We start from the raw sequence: 22731 nt of genomic DNA, 5'->3' as shown, positions 1-22731 counted from the left end.
GCATTGTCGGACTACTTTGCATTGATTTATCGCGCACTAAAACATGGGCAAAAATGGTATTCACTAAGAATGAACGCCATTTTTTTAAAGGCGATAAAAAAAGGCACTATTGGCCGACCAGTTATTTTTTATCAGTGCTATCGCACTATAAATCCTAGCGAGCGGCAACTGATAGAAAAAATTGCAGCCTCGAAGAGCTGCATGGAGACGCTGCGTCTCCATGGACGGCTCTTACAGGCGATCGTTCAGTAAAAATATTGATTTTGATCATAGTGTGTGGGATCAGGGGGTTTCCTGAGCTGAACCAAATTGATTTCAGTCTTGGGGCCCCCCTACTTCCCTAGATACATGCCCAGGGTGGGTGGTTAGGCCTATCGGGAAACTTGCAGGAGGAGTTAACCCCTTTATTACCATAGCGGTAGTTGACCCTCCCTGGGCCAAGTAACCCTTCACTCACCCCCTCTGCCCCAATAAACTTTACAATACCTATTACCCACCAATACACAACCCACCCACCCCGCACCCTCAACACCCTCCATTCCACCCTAACACACATAAAAGCATTTTTTTTTCTGCACAGGATGTATACCAGAGGCCAGTGGGTGTCTCTGGGGGTCCTCGTGTTGTCCCCATGGGTGACCAGGGCCCCCGCGGGTGTCTGTGGATCCTTTGATGGTCTCCACGGGTGTCCGAGGGTCCTCGTGTAAAAGGAGTGAAGCCAGCCAATTAGAAAGGCTGTCCTTCCTTTCCTGTCACATGTTACTTAAAACTATCAGATTGTGAGATTATATCCCAAATCTGATTGTTGTATGAAACCATGTGACAGAGTAATTTTTTTTTTCATATTGTATATATATCCCAAGGTTTTAAGCTCACCCCTCCCCACTTCCAAAGTCAGCAGGTCTTTTTCATTCTACTGGATATAGATTCAATTTTGGTCTTTCTCCTCCTAATAAAGGTAAATGAGAATTTTAATCCTAACAGAGGTATATTTGTATTTTATCTGGTAGTGTTAGGACCTGCGAACTGGGTCTGCCCTGTTGTGGCTCATAGGCTTACAAAGCTTTGGCCAAAGGGTTAAACTAAATGACCTTTTTCAAGAGAATATATAAGTAATTAACTGTGTAGTTTTGTCAGATTGGATGTAGCATTGGGTTTGTAACCAGGATCGTGTTATAAAATTTTGCTGCGCGAGGACACTCCCCGCAGTGTTTAAATGTTCTCGTCACGCGACGTGGGAGATTTAAACATGCTGGAGATACTGGCACCCCATACTGGGGCCTGTAACTCGGGTATCAGGGGGTCCCAAGGCTGAAATTAATACGGTTCAGCTCAGGAGTTCCCCTGCGTCAATACTATGTTATTAAAATGTAAATTGCGAGATTGCCTGTGAGACATGCGCAAGGCTCTATCTGTGCAGCTCTTCCACACTACTGCTGCGACATTTCGTCCATCAAGAAAACACAAATTAGTGCGTTTTGGCAATTTTTAGGGCTCGATAAAAAAAACTTTTCTTTGTGAATATCGCTTTCACACAAATTTCATAGCGTGCAGTAAGAACATGCAAACCCTATCAGTAATGCACTAAAGATATTGAAGTTTAGTGAATAGGCTCCTATGACATTTTCCAAACTACTGATTACGTGGAGGTTACTATTTCTTCATCATTTGAGTAATTAATTTGTTAACATTTTTATACACCAGCATGGTTCTTTAGTTTTGTTTTCTTTTACAGTATGTATTTTGTAACTGATGCATTGAGTCCTAATCATTATGATTATTACATCATTATGGTAATTTCGTAAGACACCATGCAAATCACTGATGTCACGATTTAAACAAATTTCTCCGTGACATTTTCACTACAAGGGAAATTTAAATGGGCACTTGTGGCACTGTCTATCATCTTGATAAAGGTTCTATTGGGAAAAAATGTGGATCCTGACTCCATAAATATGCTATAATTAAGACACAGACAAGACATATAAACACACTCTCCTCTAAGGTATTTAGTCATCATTCTTTCTAATGGTGATTTGTTTTTTTGGGAAACGTCTTGGTAATATTTTGTTAAAGTTTTATTAACACTTTGATCCACGTTTCTTTTTTTTCTTTTTTAGCAGCATCCTTTAATGTGGCTTCTGAAAATATATATCATATACAGTCATGTGAAAAAGAAAGTACACCCTTTTTGAATTCCATGGTTTTATATATCAGGACATAATAACAATCAACTGTTCCTTACCAGGTCTTAAAATTAGTTAAATACAACATCAGATGAACAACAACACATGGCAAAATTGATTCAGATCTTCACTCCTAAATTGTTCTATAATTATAAGAATATGTAAGTATCTGTCAAAGTTTATTGGTAAGGCCCACATACAGTACTGTAGCATTTCTGACAACAACACTTTAACAGGTATATCACATGATCAGAGTTGCAATTTATAAAAGGATATAATAGCGTGTCTCTTAAATTCATTGACTGAGAAAGGTCTAACTTGCATCATGTTAGTACAAATCTTACATTTACCACAGATATATGATCTATATACACGGTTAATAACATTATGTAACCCCTGTTTGGAACTGAATTGCATAATAAACATCGGAATACTGGGGAAATCTATAGATTGATCATCTCTACAGGTATCATTTCCTTCCTATTCCCAGTGCATTTCTTATTGATCAGTGTACCCCTCTCCATTTTAGAAATCCCATTATATGTCCACAACAAATCATTGTAAATACTTGGCACAGGGTAGGTGGTTAGGCCTACCGAGTGGGTAGCGGGAGGGTTCTAACCCATGCATTACCATAGCGTTTACCACTGCTATGGTAATGAATGGGGTTAACTCTTCCCGTAGGCTTCCCAGTAGGCCTAACCACCCACCCTGGGCCAAGTACCCTTCACTCACCCCCTCTGCCCCAATAAACAAGCTACTGTGGCTCAACCCATGTATTGCCTTAGCAGCTAGCCTCTATGGTAATTAGGCTGCTTTAATGTGAATTTTACTAATAGTGTACGGCAGCAGAGGGTCTCCTGAGCTGAACCACATTAATTCCAGCCTTGGGCACCCCCTGATCTCTGAGTTATAGGCCCCTGTATAGGATGACAGTATCCCCCTGCCATTTTTTAATCCTCCGTGTCAGGTGACCGGGTGGATTTAAATACTGAAGGAGATACCAGCACCCCATACCAGGGCATGTAACTCGGGAAGCAGAGGGTCCCCGAGGCTGAAATTAATGGAGTTCAGCTCAGGAGACCCCATGCTCCTATACACTATTTATTTTGGCACCTGAAGACTGAGGATATTTCCAAACCCTGGTTAATACACCCTGTCGTAATACATATGATGGTAAAGGCCTAAACTCCCTAATCTCTTCAGTCTGGTATACCACCTGCTGGAAAAAAAGGATTTAGCTAGCTGTCCTGCTGTTGCACGTCTACAATATTCTTGTCCCAAACATTATTGAACTTGTCCAAGTCCTGAACCTCTAGTTCTGTCGGATCTAGTGCTTTGTCCTTTCTTCTTTGTTTACTGGGTTTTCTGCCTCTCCCCACTTCACCAAAGTTCTCTGGGTGAAAAGGAAAAAACCTGTCCACAGAAGTTTCCAAGGACATGTCCTTCTCCTTTTCAGCCTGCTTCTTCTCTTGGGCCCTTTTGTTAACTGCTGAACAGTGCATCAATAGTACTAACTGATCTGGAAAGTCTTGCCCCAGAATCACCATGAAGGGCATATTTTATTCTACCCCTGCCTGTACTACATGTGTTACCGTACCAACTGTTATGGGCAGCGGAATGATTGGACACCGCTTATAATTTCCATGGACACATTGTATGTCAAGAGAGCCCACTGGTATTCCTTTGGAATATGGCCCCTTCTTTACCAAGGTACTCTCACTCTCAGTGTCTATGAGGGCATTCACAATTTTCCCTCTGATGGACACTTCATTAATGTACCCACCAGCATGGTTATCATAGAACTTAGTCAATTCTTCCCCTGCCAGCAATATTTGGCTATGTGTCTCGGTTTCGTACAGAGATTACATATACAAGTATACTGTATAAGTGAGTAACGACCTGCCCCATGTTTAAATGAAGATTCCTGAAGTGGTGTATGTTATAATGGTGGAGGAGATCTTACCACTTGTCTTCTCTCATGTTCCTTATGAGCTGTCAAATAGTCCTCGGCCAGTTTGATAGCTTTATTCTCAGTTTTGGGTCGATGTTCCTGCACCCACAGTCTAACACCTTGTGGCAGAATCTCTAGGAACTGTTAGAGGAAAAATAGCTCCAATATTTCCTCCTTTGTATTCTCAATTGTCTTGTTCCACTTGTTCAGAAGAGCAATTTATTTAGTGTAAGCCTCTCATGGCCCTTCATAATGATTATAACGATGGTTGCGGAATCTTTGACTGAAAGTTTCAAGGTTGATATTATATCACCTGTAAATGGCCTCTTTCACCGCCTCATAGTATTCGGCATCTCCTGGACTTAGAGCACTATAGGCAATCTGACCCTTCTGGTCAGTTTGGGCTCTAGCCTCATTACCCATTGGCATCTTGGCCATTGGCTGGCCCTGGCCACCCACTTAAACATTATGAGGAAAGCTTCAATGTCATCCTCAGAGATCAGTGTATTTAATTGTATCTCTTTGAGGATGATTGGTTCAGGTGCAGGTGTTACAGTATATTTCTTGCTTTAAGAAGCTTTACCAAATCAGTCATCTGCTTCATCTGTTGCCGCTGCATATCTTCCATCCATCTCTCCTATTGCTCTACTTGTGTTGCCCATTGCTGCTCCACGCTCCTCACAGCATTTCTCCAGTTCCATGTGCCGTCTCTCTTCCATCTCCTGTCATCGCTGCTCCTGCTCTGCCTGTTGTACCACCAGCCACTTCAGAAGGGCCTCCATTCCTTCTGCTCAAGTCTTAACTGCTTCTATTAACTGTTTAACTTCCACTTTATGGGTCCTGGGCTTGGCTCCAATGTCACAGAGGCCTCCAATACCTGGTATTTCACCTATATTTACCTCCAAGTGGGGTCTCCCCTGTTCCAGAAATCTCCTCTGCTCAATCTGCTGTTGTCTGGTCAGGATACCTGGATGTCCTTGTCCTTTAGGGTAAGTTGCTGTCTTCCCCTGTTTTTTTCCATCAGGGATATTAGGTACTTTACTGCTTGGGAAAGTTGTCTGGTTCAGCATAAATCCTCCCACCGCTGCCACCATATGTGAGGGGTTGATGGTTGGACTTCACTGCAGCTGCCCTTCAAGTTCAAATCTCTCCAGTATTTGCTGCTCCTGCCTCCTTAAAGAGCTGTTTCATGGAAATCTATATGGGGAGCTTAAAGAAACCCTGCAATCCATATGGTACTTTAAACCAGGTTTTTCTAATTTGCTGTTTTTTTTATGTGATCTGATTGTTCCGGATATCAAGTACCAAACTGTGGAAGGAATATACCTGTCCTGGATTATCAACTAATGCTTGCCGCTGTCTGACTTACTGACATTTTTTCTTGCAAGGACACAACCTCCCACATGGTTCAATAAACGGTATCGCACTACTTACAGTACTCCTTCTATCTCCTTTGCTATTTTACCATATGTCCAGAATGTAAATGACTATTTGTTTTTTTAAACTATAGGATATTTCTAAAACTAGAACTATGCTTGTTGATTCTGTATAAGACTAGTGGATGCAGTTGACGTATTTTGTTTTAGTACCTCTTAGATTAGCAAGAGGCTTTTTGTCCCTTTTAGCCACTATAACCTTATCACATAACTATAACATTATGTGTCTGTAGCCTATTACTATGCAGGGCCAGTAACCACACGTAAACTGATGTTACCAAAATGGACAAAATAGATGCGCTTGAGTTGATTATCTTATTTCTGGATCTAAATGTTGCTTAAAAGGAAATTTGGAATCTAAAAGATAAAAAAAATCATCCAATAGAGCAATTGAAAAATATGCATTAGAAATAGGGTCCATCAAAGGTCTGATTTAAACATGAGAGCTTTATAAAGTGAGATTATGTGCTGATATAGTGTAGATACTGTAAGTCCTTTTATTTTCACTTTTGATTGGGGCTCCTAAACGAATCACACATTAACTTGTTTGCTGTGTTAATATTTACCCAGATCAAATGGACGCCAAAACCAAACAAATGAATGTATAACATTTATGCTTGCTATTAAGAATTATGTAAACAATATATTATATATTGCTAGCATATGATCCCCATTGTTAGATTTACATATATATATAAAAAGTAGTTTGTCTAATTGCTGACATATGATCCCCATTGTTAGATTTATATATATAATATAGATTTAATATAAAGCTCGCACAAATAAAAGCATTTCGTTAGCCACAGAACGGTATCATCTATTTATTTTTTTATTATATATATATATATATATAAATCTAACAATGGGGATCATATGTCAGCAATTAGACAAACTACTTTTTTTTCTACTACAAACCTTGTGGACTAAGCTCTATTCTTGTTACTGACTGTTGACAGAACTAAAATCCTTTTTTTTTTTTTTTTTTAAAGAAGTGACGATGACTAATGACGAACAGTTAATGGCCCTGTGGGCTGGGAGCTGTTCTGTTAGAAGCAGTGCTGAAATCGTAACAGATCTTTACTTGTTTGAAATCATTGGACACTTGCATTTCATCTGTAACAGTGGATACAGTGAACAGAAATGAAGCACCTCTGCTGCACAGGTAACCCCACTTCTAAAATTTCATGGATTCATTTTTAATGTTAAAGAGTAAAAGTCAAAGTAGTTCTTACTCTGTAAATTCACGAAAAATAGCTTCTTTTTTTTAGCAGCTAGGCAATTTATAGATTTTGTAGTCACATTGTTGTATTTTTTTAGCAATGTATGATTTGAAAGTGGGAAAGTTAAGGGTTTAAAAATCAGATGTTTTCCAAGTTTTCCAAAAAGGTGATAGAAAGGCTTCACTTTAATAATAATTATTATTTATAGATATCAACATGATTTTAGAATACGATAAATATATTTGAAAACCTTGCTAAGTAAACAATTGTATTTCTATTTTCATATATGTAATGATAATGAAAGAAATGCATTGTGTAGATGGGCTAAGCTTGTTCAATGAAGTGTAATTAATTCAAATTCTAAATTACTTTTTTTCCTGCTCTGTGTTCTGCTTTTAGAGTTCATGCATGGCTTGATCCTTATTTATTTTTGTGCTATACTGTATGAAAACAGTGAAGTATCTGTGAACAGGTGCTCATTCACCTCTTAAGTGCAGTACGTTGTACTGCTCTTTACTAGATATTGCATTATTGAACATGCTTATTTGATCCATCTCCCAGTAATATGTTGAGGTCTGTAAATAAAGCCTGGAACAAAGCTGTTTTTCTTTTAGACAAAGCACTGATAAGAAAGTCAGCCATCAAAGTGAAATGTTAATGGGATGCTTTTATAAACAAATATTAAAATATTTGCAAAGAAGAAATACAAGTACATAAACATAAAATACGTATAACGCATTGACTTCTCTTCTTAATTTTAAAATTGTTGGAAAAGTAACAAAAAAGATAAAGAAAAGGACATGGATATTTTGATCAGCATGAAATACTGTACATTTTATTTGAACTGTTTTCTTTAATACTGTAGTATGTTTTTTTTCTACATTTTCTATACATTTTACAACAGCTAAGCGAATACTATTTGTTTAGGTTAAAAAAAATTATGGGATGTACAGTATGTAATAAAGTTTTGAAAGATAGCAATATGGCCCAAATATTAACCCTAAAGCAATGTTCAGATACATTACATAGTTTATATTTTACATTTCATTGCAAAGTATAATGAAGAAATTATACATTTACAGTTTTTTTCCTTTTTACATTTGCATTTGTTAGTTTTTTGAGGAATGTGAGCAAACCTACATTATGAAATTAACTAAATATTGCTAATTAAATAAATACTGCTTACTGAGAATACTGTTACAAAGCAAAGCTTTATAGTGTTCACATTCAACATATATAGAAAGAATGAATAATAACTTTTACTATTCTATAATGTATTAAAATTATTGTAAAACAGTATATTAAGCAGGGCCTGGTAGAGAACTTCTAGTTCAACTGGGAGTCATGTATTCGATTCCCAGCCAAGATTCTAGGGCAGAACTTGTGCAAAAATAATGAATAATATATACTTATCAGAAATCCAGGTGGTTGCAGACAGACGGGGAACACCAACCAGTCTAATGGATACACAAAAACATGAAGTCCAAAGCACTCTCAATAGAAAAAGGATTATTTAATCTCAATAAATCATCAGGCAAACACCAAAACTCCAGAGCGACGTGCGTTTCAGACCACAAGGTCTTTTCTCAAGCTCACAGAGTTTTGGTGATTGCCTGATGGTTTATAGAAATTAAATAATCCTTTTTCTATTGAGTGTGCTGCGGACGTCATGTTTTTGTGTATATATACATATATAGTTATACGATGCCATTTGGAATCCAGAATCAATAGACAGCACACAAGGGGGTAGTTGAGAAAAAAAGTGTATTTAGTGAAAGTGGTACTTTGTAAACCAATGTTTCGGTCCCCGTGGAGGGACCTTCCTGCATCACCCTGAGGAAGGTCCCTCCACGAGGACCGAAATGTTGGTTTACGATGTACCACTTTCACGAAATACACTTTTTTTCTCAGCTATCCCTTTGTGTGCTGTCTTTTGATTCCGAATTCCAAACGGTAGTGTATAACTGCATTATCTTTATGGGACATGCACCAACCATCATACTTTGTTTATACTGTAGGAGTGCCAACTGACCTTTTTATTATATTAAAGAGAAGAGAGAGTGCTCCATTAAAATAGTCCAAAAATAGCCTGTAGCTTGTACCTTAAAGGTATGTAGAAAATACGTTACCATCCAGAAGAACGATAAGGCAAAGACAGCACTCAGAAGGTACGTTTGCAAAAAAAACTATATTGTCATAACATCACATAGGACCGATGTTTCGAACCCACAGAGGGATCTTTATCAAGGGGATGTGTATTAAGTGCTACCCACTATTGAATACTTATATAACACATACAGTACCCAGTGCTCCCACCCCCACCCCCAAATAATTAGGACAATCAAGAGAAATGTGTGTGACTCGTGATAATCACATGAACACTGATCAACAACAAGCGGCCATCTTAGAAAGTCTAATCCCAACAGAAGGCAACCATGAGTCATATACTGTAGATCAGCTGTTATATCACAGCTAAAGGAATTCTGCATCCCTGGAAGACATGGCAACAGTCTTTGCACGTATGCTGAGAATGCTTCACTGGCTGACAGTACTTCATACATTTACAGGCAGCCATCTTGAATTCCTGACCAATGATCAGGTGTCCGTCCTGGCTATTGTTTAGCATACAGGTTCCGTGCTCCCTCATTGGCGGACCGATAGTCCATATAAATGCAGGTGCCAACACCGGGATGCAGGCGATCGCAAATTCACTGTCCCTGGTATGCAGCCGGCAGGTCCCTGCATCTCTGGTAACCATGGTTATGGTATTGCGCATGCGCACTCTGCCAGGTCAGGCAGCATATTGAATCGTGTACTTAAGGAAAATGGGGGAGGGAAGGAAAATAATCCCTCGCTACAGCTCAGTAAACCAAGGTGGTTCGTTGGTGCTATAATCAGGGGTGAGGGTTAATCATGGACACAAAGGAGAAAAAGAACCCATATGTGAGAGCACTCTAGAAGGTCTAGATAGGCTAGAGGACACATCTGTATGGTGGGTATAATGACTGCAATGATATGATGTATAAGTTAAAATGTAAACTTTAATGTGAGCTATGCTCACAATTAAAATAGATAGTGGAGGCAAAAAATAGCTAGTAAGCCTCACATAAAATATAATAGCCTTGATCGAATAGCAAATTAAAACACAATAAGTCTCTGCAGGTCCAGAGTGTAACAGCCTGTAGCACTCTGAATAATGTTTAATACAAGTTGTATATATGCTAAATAACCAGGTACGCGATCATAGTGTTTTTGTATGATTCCCTAATGATCGCAATGCCGTGATGATCTTGGTTGAGGGTATGAGCCCAAGACACGGCACTATGTGTATACATGTAGGGTATTGCTTGAGCCAACCGATGTAGTGAGTCGCTCGGGAAAAGTGCTGTGTTCTAGCAAGGTGCTAGGTGGGAGCTAAGTATAGTCCATAGTATGCCTAGATAGTCCTAAATGGACATATGCGTAGCTGAATCATAAGATCTTTGAACGTGCATTGATTGAATAATAGATATAAATGAATGCATAATAAGTTGAAGTTGCCTCATATAATATAGTGCCCTCGGATGTTAAAGCCTGTTCTAAAACCTGGATTTAGTAGTAAAATAAGTTTCTGTTTTTGTTCATGTCAGAACACTGGGATAGCCTAGTAGTGGCTTACTCAGTGTCCCGTTGTTCATGACTTAGTTGTTACAGTTCTCGAGCGGTCACACGCACAGGGCTCCAGCCAAGCATGGAGCTTGTTGCTTGTTTATGTTTTGGAAAAACAGACTATGGGTGCTATCGTATTTAGACCGTGTAGTAGCCTGTACACGGTTAACACAGTGTCTCTATATTCAGGTTCCCTAGTGCACTTAGGCTGATGGTACAGTAAACTCACAGCAGACAATAGTTGTTTAAAGTAGCAGGAACTGTCGTGTTTGGACCCAGGGAGAGCCTAGTTTGTGGTGCTGCAAAGGTCACTATATGTTACGCCGGTGCTGCCCGCAGACCAGACCCGTCCCCTGAGCTGAAGGGGGAAGTAGTAATACACGCACCCGCAGCAAAGGGAGCGTGTCCAGAGTCTGGTATGAAGCGTTGCCAGGCCAGGTGTAGTAAGGTAGACAATACTTGCCGTTACCGGTTGTAGAGATAGAGTGAAGGATGCCTCGCCGAAGTCAGGGAGTGGAGAGTGGAGATGGGTCGTTGTCCAAGCCGTGTTCAAGGGGTTACCAGAGTGAGCGTTGTCAAAGGAGTGCCGAGATCGAGAGCCAGAGGGGGTAGTCGTACGAGCTGCGTCAGAACCTGTGAAAACACTGAGAGAATCCAGAAGTACTTCCATACAGAGACTATGTCGAGCAAAGACTGAGAGCAGAGAGGAGCTAGATAAAGCAGGAAGGTCCAATTAGGAACGGAGGCGGGACAGGAAGAGTTACAGGGAGACACTGCAGATTGGTGCAGGCATAACAGGCCAGGTGAGTCTTGTTGGTAACCTGAGTATGCCCGTGCAGTGTGCGGGGGCGGAGCCTGAGGTCCAGGGGACGGGAAGAAGAGTTTGCAGACTGAGCGTGCTCCGTAACTCGTGTACACGCGTGAACCGAGCCAGTGGATGGTGCAGGTGTGCGTGCAGAAGGGCGTGGGCGCGCCCGGCGCTGAGCAGAGGAATCGCAGAGGGGAGTGATCCCGCGACGACGGCAGGGGCGAGGAGCCGTGGAGGCCGGTAAGGCAGGTGTGTTTTGAGTGTCCAGGGGCTCCCTGCGGGAAGGGGGTGTTCTGTGTGGGGAGCGTGGAGAACGCCGATTCCTGACACTATATTCACGACTGGCTAATACCGATGGTCAGGCTTCCTCTAATAGGGTAAGCTCCCGATTTGCATTATTCAGTAAAAATGTACTTGTAGTCAGGTCCCCAGGTTTTGTGTTGTACTCCCCTTACCTCCGCTGACTCACAGGAGGTTGCGGGAGAATGAGGCTGGCGACGGGATCGCCGGGGGCTTCTGTGGGTCCCTCTCAAGGGCGCCGCCATCTTTGAGGTACGCGCGCAGCCGCTGTATGTTCGCTCATGCGGAGATGCAGTGGTATGCCGTGAAGGGTTAGGAGAGTAGCGGCAGCCATGACAGGATTGCGCACGCGTAGTGTACAGCATGCACACGGCAGCCCAAAGACACGGTAACTACAAGTCCTATAGTGCTTAGGGGTGGCAGGACCATGGGATGCCAGGGAACAAGAGCAGCTAGTTTCCTGAGACAGGAGAGAGATCTTCGCACGCTGTAAGGGGAGGAGTCACTCAGAGCTGGGATGCCAAGAGGGTAGGTTGCATGTGTGCAGGGGTCTGTGACGCCTGTACTAGGCCAGATTACCCCCAGTAGGACCCAGCTAGGCCCCAACTTATCTCATCTTGTGGATAATACAGGGACAGGCCCATGTGCATAGGGCCACTGCCTTTGTATTATTAGTGAGTCAGGGACACAGTGCCATCTGCGTGATCCTGACAGTGTGGTCTGGGACCAGACCACGGACGGATGCAGAGACTGTCTTGGAGGTGGGATCATCCGGCTGGATATCATCCCACGCAGAGGAGAAAGCTCAGCAGAGAACATCGCTGGATCTCGTTTCGTCGGTACAACTTCTTCAGGAATCTAATTACTCTACCCCTCATCTGAATATTTATAGGCATGATGGCATTAGCTTAATTGAAGTTATCACCTGAATTTAATTACAATATATTTATATAATAAAAATGAATTACACTCACTACTTATTCCATAGTAGTGGTCCAAATACAATACAATATACTCAATTGGTAGGTCCAATCAAATGTGAATACATATTTATATGTGTAATCCTGGTCCCCCCACCCCCAGACACAGATGCCATATCTAGGGTGTAGTGAGGGCTGGCTACATGTATGTTGATGGTGCATACCTGCCGGTAACAGGAGGGCCTGAGTCTTCCGCGGTGATGTCGGGGATACAGGACCAGGCTTTTGGGGTATATGCCTCCATCTTCTCCTTAGCAATGGTGCAGCGCCTCCATCCTCTATAACTTCCCAAAATGTGGGGTAGGACCTTTATAGAGAAATTACCCTGGTCCCAGGGTGAATGCTCCAGAATACACACACAGTCTGATGTAAAACCGCAATGTCTCTTTATTGTCTCTTATCACAGCAGCAGCACACAGTAGCCACAGTTCAGATACAGCAGCAAGTCCTGTGCAGCAGGCTTTTAAATGTGTCTGGTATTCCCCCTCTCCTTCCCTCCAGTAATGTCTCCAGACAGGGTGGTCTGGATGAGGCCTCAATACCCCTGCCTCCACCTCCACCAGGGTAGGCCCTGTGGGTGAGGCTAGATCTCCTTCCCCTCACCCCCTGAGCAGGGTGAGGGCATTGGTACACCTCTATATAGGTTTGTCCTTATCTCCTCTCGGTCCTACAGCACTTCAGACCGCACACGCTCCTCAGCTCCCATCTGATGCTCCCAGACTGACCAGCTACCCGCGCAGCTGTCACATGGTCATCTCTCCTTTCTCTGGTTCAGCAGACACACTGCTCTCCAGAGACCCCAAAGTCTCACAGGCCTGACAGACAAGACTCAACTCCATGCAGAACTGAACTCTCCAACAGACTGAACTCACACACACACAGGACAGCCTACTAAATAGACTCAGCCCCACCCCCACCCCCTATGATGTCAGCAGGACCTCCCCTCTGTCTAGCCTGCACAGAGTTCAGGGGCCTGCCTCCACCACAGAGGCGGGGCTTGGTGAGGGGGAAAACCCCATGGTCACTACTGGCGCCTGCCCTTACCAGGGCTTACTCCAGTAGTAGAAGGATAAGTAGCCCGTTCTGTTTACAGGGGGCTACATATGGATGGTTAAATTTATAAAAAAAAATACATATATAAGTGAGACAATACATTAACTCAGAAAGGTCTATTCAATTAGCTAATCATTAACAAAGGGGTTTTTTTATGCGGAGTTCCTGATCCATTGCTCTATTCAGAGAGAGAAGTATCTCTGTACTGCTTTATTGAAAAGGAGAACAGTGTGAGTGGAACTATTTTTCACTTAACGAAACAACAAAGAGTGGGGAGTGATCACAGGACCATACTAATTGAATGAAGTGTTTATATACATAGGTGAGGTAATCGAGGGGTGGGTGCAAACTGTGAACTGAAAGTGAATCAGAAAAAAGGGGAAGGGGAAACACAAAATGGATGTGCCCCCAAAAGAATTCACTTAAATGCACACAGCCCAAGTGTAAAAATTAACTTTTAATAAATCCTTAAAACATATATTACCAAAGTAACGTGTGATGTGGATTAAAAATGTATTAAATCGTAGCTATCAAGCAACCGTGTCATTGATTATTCATACTATCCCGGTATCATTGATACAATGGGATGTTAAAGACAGGGAATGCTATAAGTAGGGTATAAAACCCCTCTGGGGTAACGGTAAGACCAAATGTGGAGTGATATATAATTATATGCAGGCAAGTGGCCACAGGATTAAATATCCTAATGCTGCTAAATATAGCCCCCTGCACATTTACATGGAGATTGGTCTAGATAATGACGCTGGCATGTGATTGTCTAATAACTGTATTGTAGAACTTCCAAATACCGCAGTACTTGCTTAAATGCACAGCAATATAATATGGAGACACCTCACATTGGGTGCAGGTATAGCAGGCACACTGACCATGGATTGATAATAAATAGTTAGCTCATATGGTCTACTCAGTTACACACAGGATACTGCAAACACTACATTAAAAACAGCTCCAAGTAGGAGACTGACAACATTGCGCGTCCAACGCGCGTTTCCCTCCAGCAAAGGAGCTTCTTCAGGGACAAGTATTACTGGGGGAATGAGGTCTAAACCCTTTTATACCCTTACAGCACCCTAATTGCACAATCAATGAATAACAGCTGTTGCACATGCGCACTGAGGTCCGTTCCAAACTGGCTCAATAAACTACTCAAAAGTTAATAAAAAGAGTTTTATTCATGAACCGCAGTGTTGTGCCTTCATTTTACCATATTCGCGTTGTTTTCTGTTCATTTATTAAGCTTATAAAGCCTTTAAACATTCGCGCCGAATAAAGTGTCTAATGCGCATGCGCGGGGGCTTTAAACCCATTCTGGGAGTCCTTGCATGCATACTGCGCACGCGCGGGACCTTAGAAACATTTTAGATCGACTACGTCCACTGCGCATGCGTGGGGACTTAGGAAAAATTCCAGTCATTTCCCATGCTTATAGCGCATGTGCGAAGACTTGGAAAAAGTTTTAAGTGTTATGAATATAAGCTGCGCATGCGCGAGGTCTTCGGAATAATTCCATTGGCCCCCCTTATTCATTGCGCATGCGCAAGAACTTAAAGTTAGATTATCCAGTCCCAAACACATTGCGCAGGCTCCGGGACTTTAAATTCTGCCCATTATTGCCGCGCATGCGTCGGGACTTATGAAAAATACACAATTCCAAGTCCGCTTATAACGCGCATGCGCGGCAACATAGAAATCGCCACACTTTAGATCTAATGGTACAGCGCATGCGTAGGGACTTTGAAATATTTCCATTGCGGTCTATATGGATGGCGCATGCGTGGGCACTTAGGAATTTTTTTGCGAATTTTACCTGATGATATTGTGCATGCCTGGGGACTCTAAATTCATAACAGAGACTCCCTAGGTTTTATGATTGTAAAGTGATATTAATATACGTAAAGATTGACGCTCATACACGTGTATGGACTCACAAGCTGTATATCAACATATAGATAGATGGGAACTTCAATAAATCATTCCATCATTGTATAATACAGAGTTAAGGGGGGACATATACATGGGACCTAGCGGTCAGTCAGCACGACTACCGCAGATATGGTTTACCCTGCTTACCCCCCTTAGCATATACACCTCCCTAAATAGGGACCAAGGTAGCATTACATGAGGGCTAATGCCCATTACCTTTCCATTAAGTGTATAGGAATACGAAATCCATCCAGGTGAAGTTCCACTGCGTGCAGTCCTGATAGAAGGAACCAGAATGTAGAGAAGCAAGGAGCACAGCTGGGTTGAAAATCTGCAGGAAGAGTCCTGTAGAAAAAATGAATGAAGGGCACAACTCCGTTCTAAAACTGAGGGTGGTTTATTGAATAAGTGCACAGGGACAGAAACACAGCCCACACACCTGTGACACTGATTTTTAGTCCTGTTGCGTCTGGCACCATTCCAGTCAGTAGGTTTGTGCCTTAAGCTTATTATGAACTGTATATAGTTTGTAAGGAAATCCTTTTAGAAAGTGTGTGACGGGACTCATTAAAATATAATTTGCAATCCATTAGCATATCTCTCATGTGTGCTTCTTTTTCAGCACAGACATGTCTCCCTAATTTACTTGGATGGATGTTTGAATGGATATATATACAATTGGTGACTGCTAATAATATTAGAAAGGTGTGGGGTGGGTGTGTGTGTTCCTTTTTAACAATCCACTAACGGATTTAGAATCCATTTGTAGATTCTAAAAAAATCTGTCTGGATTGCAGTAAATGCCGAATTTGACAGTTTTGCCCATCTGCTAGATACTATAACCTTGGCTAAATTTGCAACTTGAATATGCTCTATAAAAATAAGTAAAAAAATAAGGAGAAATATTGCTTTAAGCAATTTACGTCAGATACTAAAGATTGGAAGTAGAGATGTACCAAGTGTGTAAAATGTGCTTCCAAAACATTTTCAGATATTTCTCTTCATTTTTGTATATTGTAAAAAATTGTCATATTGCTCACTATTTTTGCTAATTGATATTTTCAACTGTTGCTAAAATTTTGGGGAAATTGAAGTATTGATAACGAGGTATGTGACCTGGGAGATTTGTTTTGTGAATTAGCTGTCCATATAAGAGATGTGTGAATTCTATTTGCCCATGTTCCACTCAAACATAAACAAAAATTGGAAAATTCACCAAAAAGTTCAATATAACTTTTTAACCAAACAATTGCGGTTGAAATTCTCAAGTTTCTGCAAGATTCAAAATTTAACAACAGTGTTGCCTTTAACTATAATATATTCTGAAATATAGGTTTAGCTGGAGAGTTCTGTTTTTCTATATTCGACAAAAAGGGGACATTTTTCAAGATCTGTGAACATACAGTACAGTAGGCGAAAAGTTTGCACATCTCCAAAACATATGTACTGTTCTAAATTGCAGTATGATATGTACTGCTGCGACACACTTTATTCGAGCAAATGCCCAGTTTGTACCTGGCAGATACCTGGAATGCGCCGCTCCTCACCTCTGACAAGCCGCGTTGCATTTGCCTTCCCAGCCACGGTTCATGCCTGGCTGATGGGGGCCTGATCTGTTAAATGATAATGATCAGGATTTAATAGGCTGCAATGCTTCGCGTGTCCACCAGATGGCATAAATTCATGAATTGTAATGCAGTATATATATATACAGTACTGTATATACACAGTATATATATATATATATATATATATATATATATATATATATATATATACTGTATAACAACAACCCCTATAAGCCCTAACATACAGTACTGTACACATACAGTACTGTATATGCACATACATAAATGATACTACTGTATGGGCGGCGGGGGCGAGATGTGTTTGCAGCAGAGAGAGATCCGCTGCTCTCTCTCTGCGCAAACATCCGCACATTAAAAATTATTTGAAATACATTTTTATTGATAGTGTAGATGTGCAGGGGGTCTCCGGAGCTGAATCACGTTGGTTTCAGGTCTGGGGACCCCCTGTTCCCCGAGATACAGCCCCCTTTAGGGGGTGCCGGTATCCCTCTGCTTGGTTTAAAGGGCCCGACCACGTGATCGCGGCCTGTAAACCAAGCAGAGCAGAGGGATACCGGCACCCCCTAAAGGGGCCTGTATCTCGGGGAGCAGGGGGTGCCCAGACCTGAAACCAGTGCGGCTCTGCTATGGAGACCCTCTGCACATGTACAGTATCAATAAAACACATACAGTATACAGTATAAATAAACACTCGTTCTTTACCTTAGCGGCTATGCGCTATGGTAATGAAGCAGCATTTCTGTATTTTAATAATATTGTACAGTGAGCAGGGGGTTCCCTGAGCCAGAAATTAATGCTCAGGGACCCCCCCTGCTCCTGCTCAATATTATTAAAAATACAGAAATGCTGCTTCATTACCATAGCGGATAGCCGCTAAGGCAATGAAGGGGTTAACCCACCGTGCCCGCTTTATTGTGTGTAGTGGGGATGGGTGAGGGGGGTATTTGGCCCTTGGTGTGAGTTTAAGACTTGCGGGGGGGTTGCGGGTGCACTTAACCCCTTCACGACCGTAGCAGTTAATACTGCTAAGGTCATGAAGGGGTTAAGCCCTCCCGCTACCCCTCTGCAAGCCCTAAACAAGCACCGTTGGGGCTAATACCCCATTCACCCACCCCCTCTACCCACAATAAAAAAAATACACACACAGCAGCCGCCAAAAAATAAATAAATAAATCTAAATAAATAAATAAATAAATAACAATAAATACATTTGAAATACATTTTTATTGATAGTGTACATGTGCAGGGGGTCTCCGGAGCTGAACCGCGTTGGTTTCAGGTCTGCGGACCCCCTGCTCCCCGAGATACAGCCCCCTTTAGGGGTTGCCGGTATCCCTCTGCTTGGTTTAAAGGGCCCGACCACATGATCGCGGCCTGTAAACCAAGCAGAGCAGAGGGATACCGGCACCCCCTAAAGGGGCCTGTATCTCGGGGAGCAGGGAGTCCCCAGACCTGAAACCAGTGCGGTTCTGCTCTGGAGACCCTCTGCACATCTACACTATCAATAAAAATGTATTTTAAATGTATTTATTTATATTCATTTATTTATTTATTTAGATTTATTTATTAATTATGCTGCTGCTGCAAGTCCTAAACTCACACCAAGGGCCAAACACCCCCCTCACCCCCAATAAAAAAAATTCACGCACAGCAGCCCCACAATTAATAAATAAATCTAAATAAATAAATAAATACATGAAGAGAAATAAATATATACTGTATATATATATACTGGATATATATACAGTATATTTATAATAACAATCCCTATACATATACAGTATATACTGTGTATATATATACACTGTATACATATATATATATATATATATATATATATATATATATATATATATATATATATTATATCTATAGATATATATATAGATATATATAGATATATACAGTATACAGTATATATACACACATGATGAACGAATATACAAATACATGTAGAATGGTTATCAAAATCATACTGTCCTACAGATAACGCTTCTCTATACAGACAATAGTAATAATCCATTTAATAATCCTATAGTGAAAAGAGAAACTAAACTACAACCAAGCGCTCAACCTATTTGTGAATTGTGTGTATAGTGAATTAGTATATACAACAAGTGAAATAAAAATTAAAATAATGTGACAATATAAATGTGTTAAACGTATTAAGGATAACCACTATATGATATAGACCCCACACCATCAGATTAGGGGAGGGTATAGGAATGGGCTGCCCAGGACTATAAACAAGCTATTCCATATAGCTGTAAACCGAAATGTTAGTAAGAGAGCAAAGTCCTTGGCGCACTATCAAGTGCATGAACCTGATAAATTAGTCCTCTTTGTTGAAGAACTGGTTGGAAAATGTCCACAGTCTAACTTCCTGGTTTTCTTCTGAAGTTTGTTGATCTGCAATCAAAGAGAACAGGAAACCATTGCGCAGTATCTCATGTGAATTGAAGCCTCATTCACACAGCTGCTAGATACTTACATCTAGATGGGTGAATGCAGGCCTTGAAAGGTATCTTTAAACCGGAGATTGATCTGTCACCGGGTTCCCCACTGGTGTTGCTCCCGCTCCATAGATGGCCGGTCCGCCCAATGGTACACAAAAGATAAAAGGCCCAATAGTGTGGTACAGTACAATTTAATAAAACAATAAAAAGACCAACATATAATGCACTCACATGCTAGATGATCTAACTGCACGATTTACAATGTGCCGTCCGCAAGCATGAGGGGCTGAACCGTGATGTGCGTGGAGGCTGGATCCTGCGTGTATCTCCTCCTCGCGGCCGCAAATCGGAGCGCCAGGTCCACCTCAGATGTCGTGACCTCAAACAGCAACCTCCTCAGCTGGTACTAGCACGTAGCAATGCATGCAGCTACGCTCCACCCTACGCGCGTTTCGTGACCTCTGACGTCACTTCCTCAGGGGTAATGGAGCATGGATGTTGTATGGTGCTATTTAAGCACAGCTAATTGGCCCTAAACTCGCCCTAATAGGATAATTATTCCCAGAGGGATATTGGGCTGATTGGTGTTATAAGGTGCTACTTAAGCACAACTAAATAGCCCTAGACTTGCCCTGATAGGATATTTATTCCAAGAGGGGTATTGGGCTGATTGACTAGAGTACTGATGTTTTTATTACAAACTCCTGTCGTATATGGTAACTGTGTCACAAACTTGTTATAATAAGACTATAACACAACATTTCTAAAATACAATTCACACACAGTATTACATATGATATCAAAAAACAACAACAAATAATACAATTGATATTTCTAATGCATGAAAATAAATATATATAAAAAATAAATATATATAAACATTCATGTCTGAATTCATTTAATACAGTACTAATTGATCAACAAACTTCAGAAGAAAACCAGGAAGTTAGACTGTGGACATTTTCCAACCAGTTCTTCAACAAAGAGGACTAATTTATCAGGTTCATGCACTTGATAGTGCGCCAAGGACTTTGCTCTCTTACTAACATTTAATAATCCTAACTGATTTTACAATATTAAACATAACATTCCAATCCACACAGTACATTGCATTTACATTGTATAAATGATGCATAAAATCTATGCACCATATACATTCTGCAAATGAATGTTAACAATATAATTGCAAGCTACTCTACCAGTAAATACAAACACTTCCAAACAAGTCAACTATTTTAACCAATCAAGTAAACAAAAATCAATATATACTGTAAGTACCAACCAGAAAACACAATTTAAAACCAAAGCTAATCCTTACAATACCAAGGATTACATCTATCTAATTGTAAAAAACCTTATACATTATACACAGCATTGCAATGTACATGATGAACAATACAGTACATTCCCTGTATCTCCCTGCCTTCAGTGTAATCTGTTTAAAGCCCCCTCCCCCCTAATGTTTCTGTTAAACAGATTACACTGAAGGCAGAGAGATGTAAAGGCCTAAAGCCCCCTCCCCCCTAATGTTTCTGTTAAACAGATTACACTGAAGGGAGAGAGATGTAAAGGCCTAAAGCCCCCTCCCCCTAATGTTTCTGTTAAACAGATTACACTGTAGGGAGAGAGATTTTACAGAAACACACATTAGGGGGGAGGGGGCTTTAAACAGATTACACTGAAGGCAGAGAGATGTTTCTGTTACCAGTAAATCTCCCTCCCTGCTGTCAGTGCAGTGTATGTAAATGTGGGGAGGGGGGGGACCCCAATGTGCATACTGTGAGGTCTAACCACCCTCACCCCCTACCCACATACCGTTACCCCCCCATCCTGGCCATGGCCCCTCCGCTTCTGCAAAACAGACACAAAAATGAAAACATACAAAGTAATGTCCCCTAACCCCTTAATCACCATAGCGGTTATTAACCGCTACAGTCATGAAGGGGTTAACCCACCCTCACCCACCACTCGGGATGCCTACATACCCTCCCACACTAACCCCCCCACCCCCGTGAGGCCTAACCACCCAGTCAGTACCCACAAGGGAGGCCTACCCACATACCGTTGGGGAAACACCCCACCCCCAGTACCCACAATAAAAACAGTACAATGACCCACAATAAACAGCATTATATTTATTAAATACATTACCCACCCCCTGTGCCCCCTCATAAATACAAGATTTATCCTTTTACATACAGGGTTCATAACGCAGTCCCACGCTAGTCCCCGGTGGGCTGTCAGGGCACCTGGACAGACCTACAGTTTACCAGCAGCCCTTTTTACACAGGTTCTGGAGGCCTGCTGGTGGATCCTGCCAGCACCATGGCACCCAGGTGGTCTCCTTGGGTCACCGTGGGCCACAATTGGGTCTCCACGGTAGGCCCAAGGATGTCTGGGAGCCCCGGGTCAAACCCACAGGTGACTGCGGGGCCTCGGGTGGTTCCCTCGGGGGTCTGGGGAACTCACGGGTGCTCACTACGGGTCCGCTGTGCCCCCACAGAAGTGGGACCACACATCATCATCCCCGCACCTACGGGTCGGCGGTGCCCCCACAGAAGTGGGACCACACATCGTCATCCCCGCAGACTACGGGTCCGCGGTGCCCCCACAGAAGTGGGACCACACATCATCATCCCCGCATGTGTCACCCGTGGAACCACCAGCCTGATACCCTTGGGATACCCGACGATACCCACAGGTGGTCTCCAGATGCCCCACGCAAAACCACGGAATCAAACCCTGAATGTAAAAAAAATAAACCTGGCCTATACATTCAATACATACACCCTCCCCCCCAAACACCTACAGTACAATAATGTGCAAAATAACTATTATCCAGATATGGATAATAGATTAATTGCCCATTATTAAAAACATTAACTAGCATATACAAATAAATAAAGTACTACTGACCTCATCAATACGAAGCGTCCGTTGCCAGCAAAATCCTTGTCTTGTCCACAACATACATAGCAAATACAAAGCCAATACATTGCAATTACATTCAGATATCAATTAACTCCTTAAACACCTTATCAGATAATAACCGCAAAGGTGATTAAGGGGTTAAGCCACACAGGCCCGATACCCACCCTTCACCCATGAATTTGTACTGTGGCTTCATCATGCAACTATATATATATATATATATATA

The 22731-nt window shown here is 41.7% G+C and overlaps 1 protein-coding gene across 1 annotated transcript in view; it reads left to right on the top strand.

The window, feature by feature from the left end:
* Positions 1-6617: 6617 nt before the first annotated feature.
* The window catches only part of GFRAL (GDNF family receptor alpha like), a 95533-nt gene continuing 79419 nt past the window's right edge, over positions 6618-22731 (top strand). Inside the window, exon 1 of the mRNA XM_075598159.1 lies at positions 6618-6738. Coding sequence (XP_075454274.1) covers positions 6717-6738 — 22 coding nt within the window. The 5' untranslated portion in view covers positions 6618-6716. The remainder of the gene's footprint in view (positions 6739-22731) is intronic.

This window comes from Ascaphus truei, chromosome 4, assembly GCF_040206685.1.
Source record: "Ascaphus truei isolate aAscTru1 chromosome 4, aAscTru1.hap1, whole genome shotgun sequence".
NCBI lineage: Eukaryota > Metazoa > Chordata > Amphibia > Anura > Ascaphidae > Ascaphus > Ascaphus truei.
Note: the sequence above shows the minus strand (reverse complement) of the source record. Positions and strands in the feature narration are given on the sequence as shown.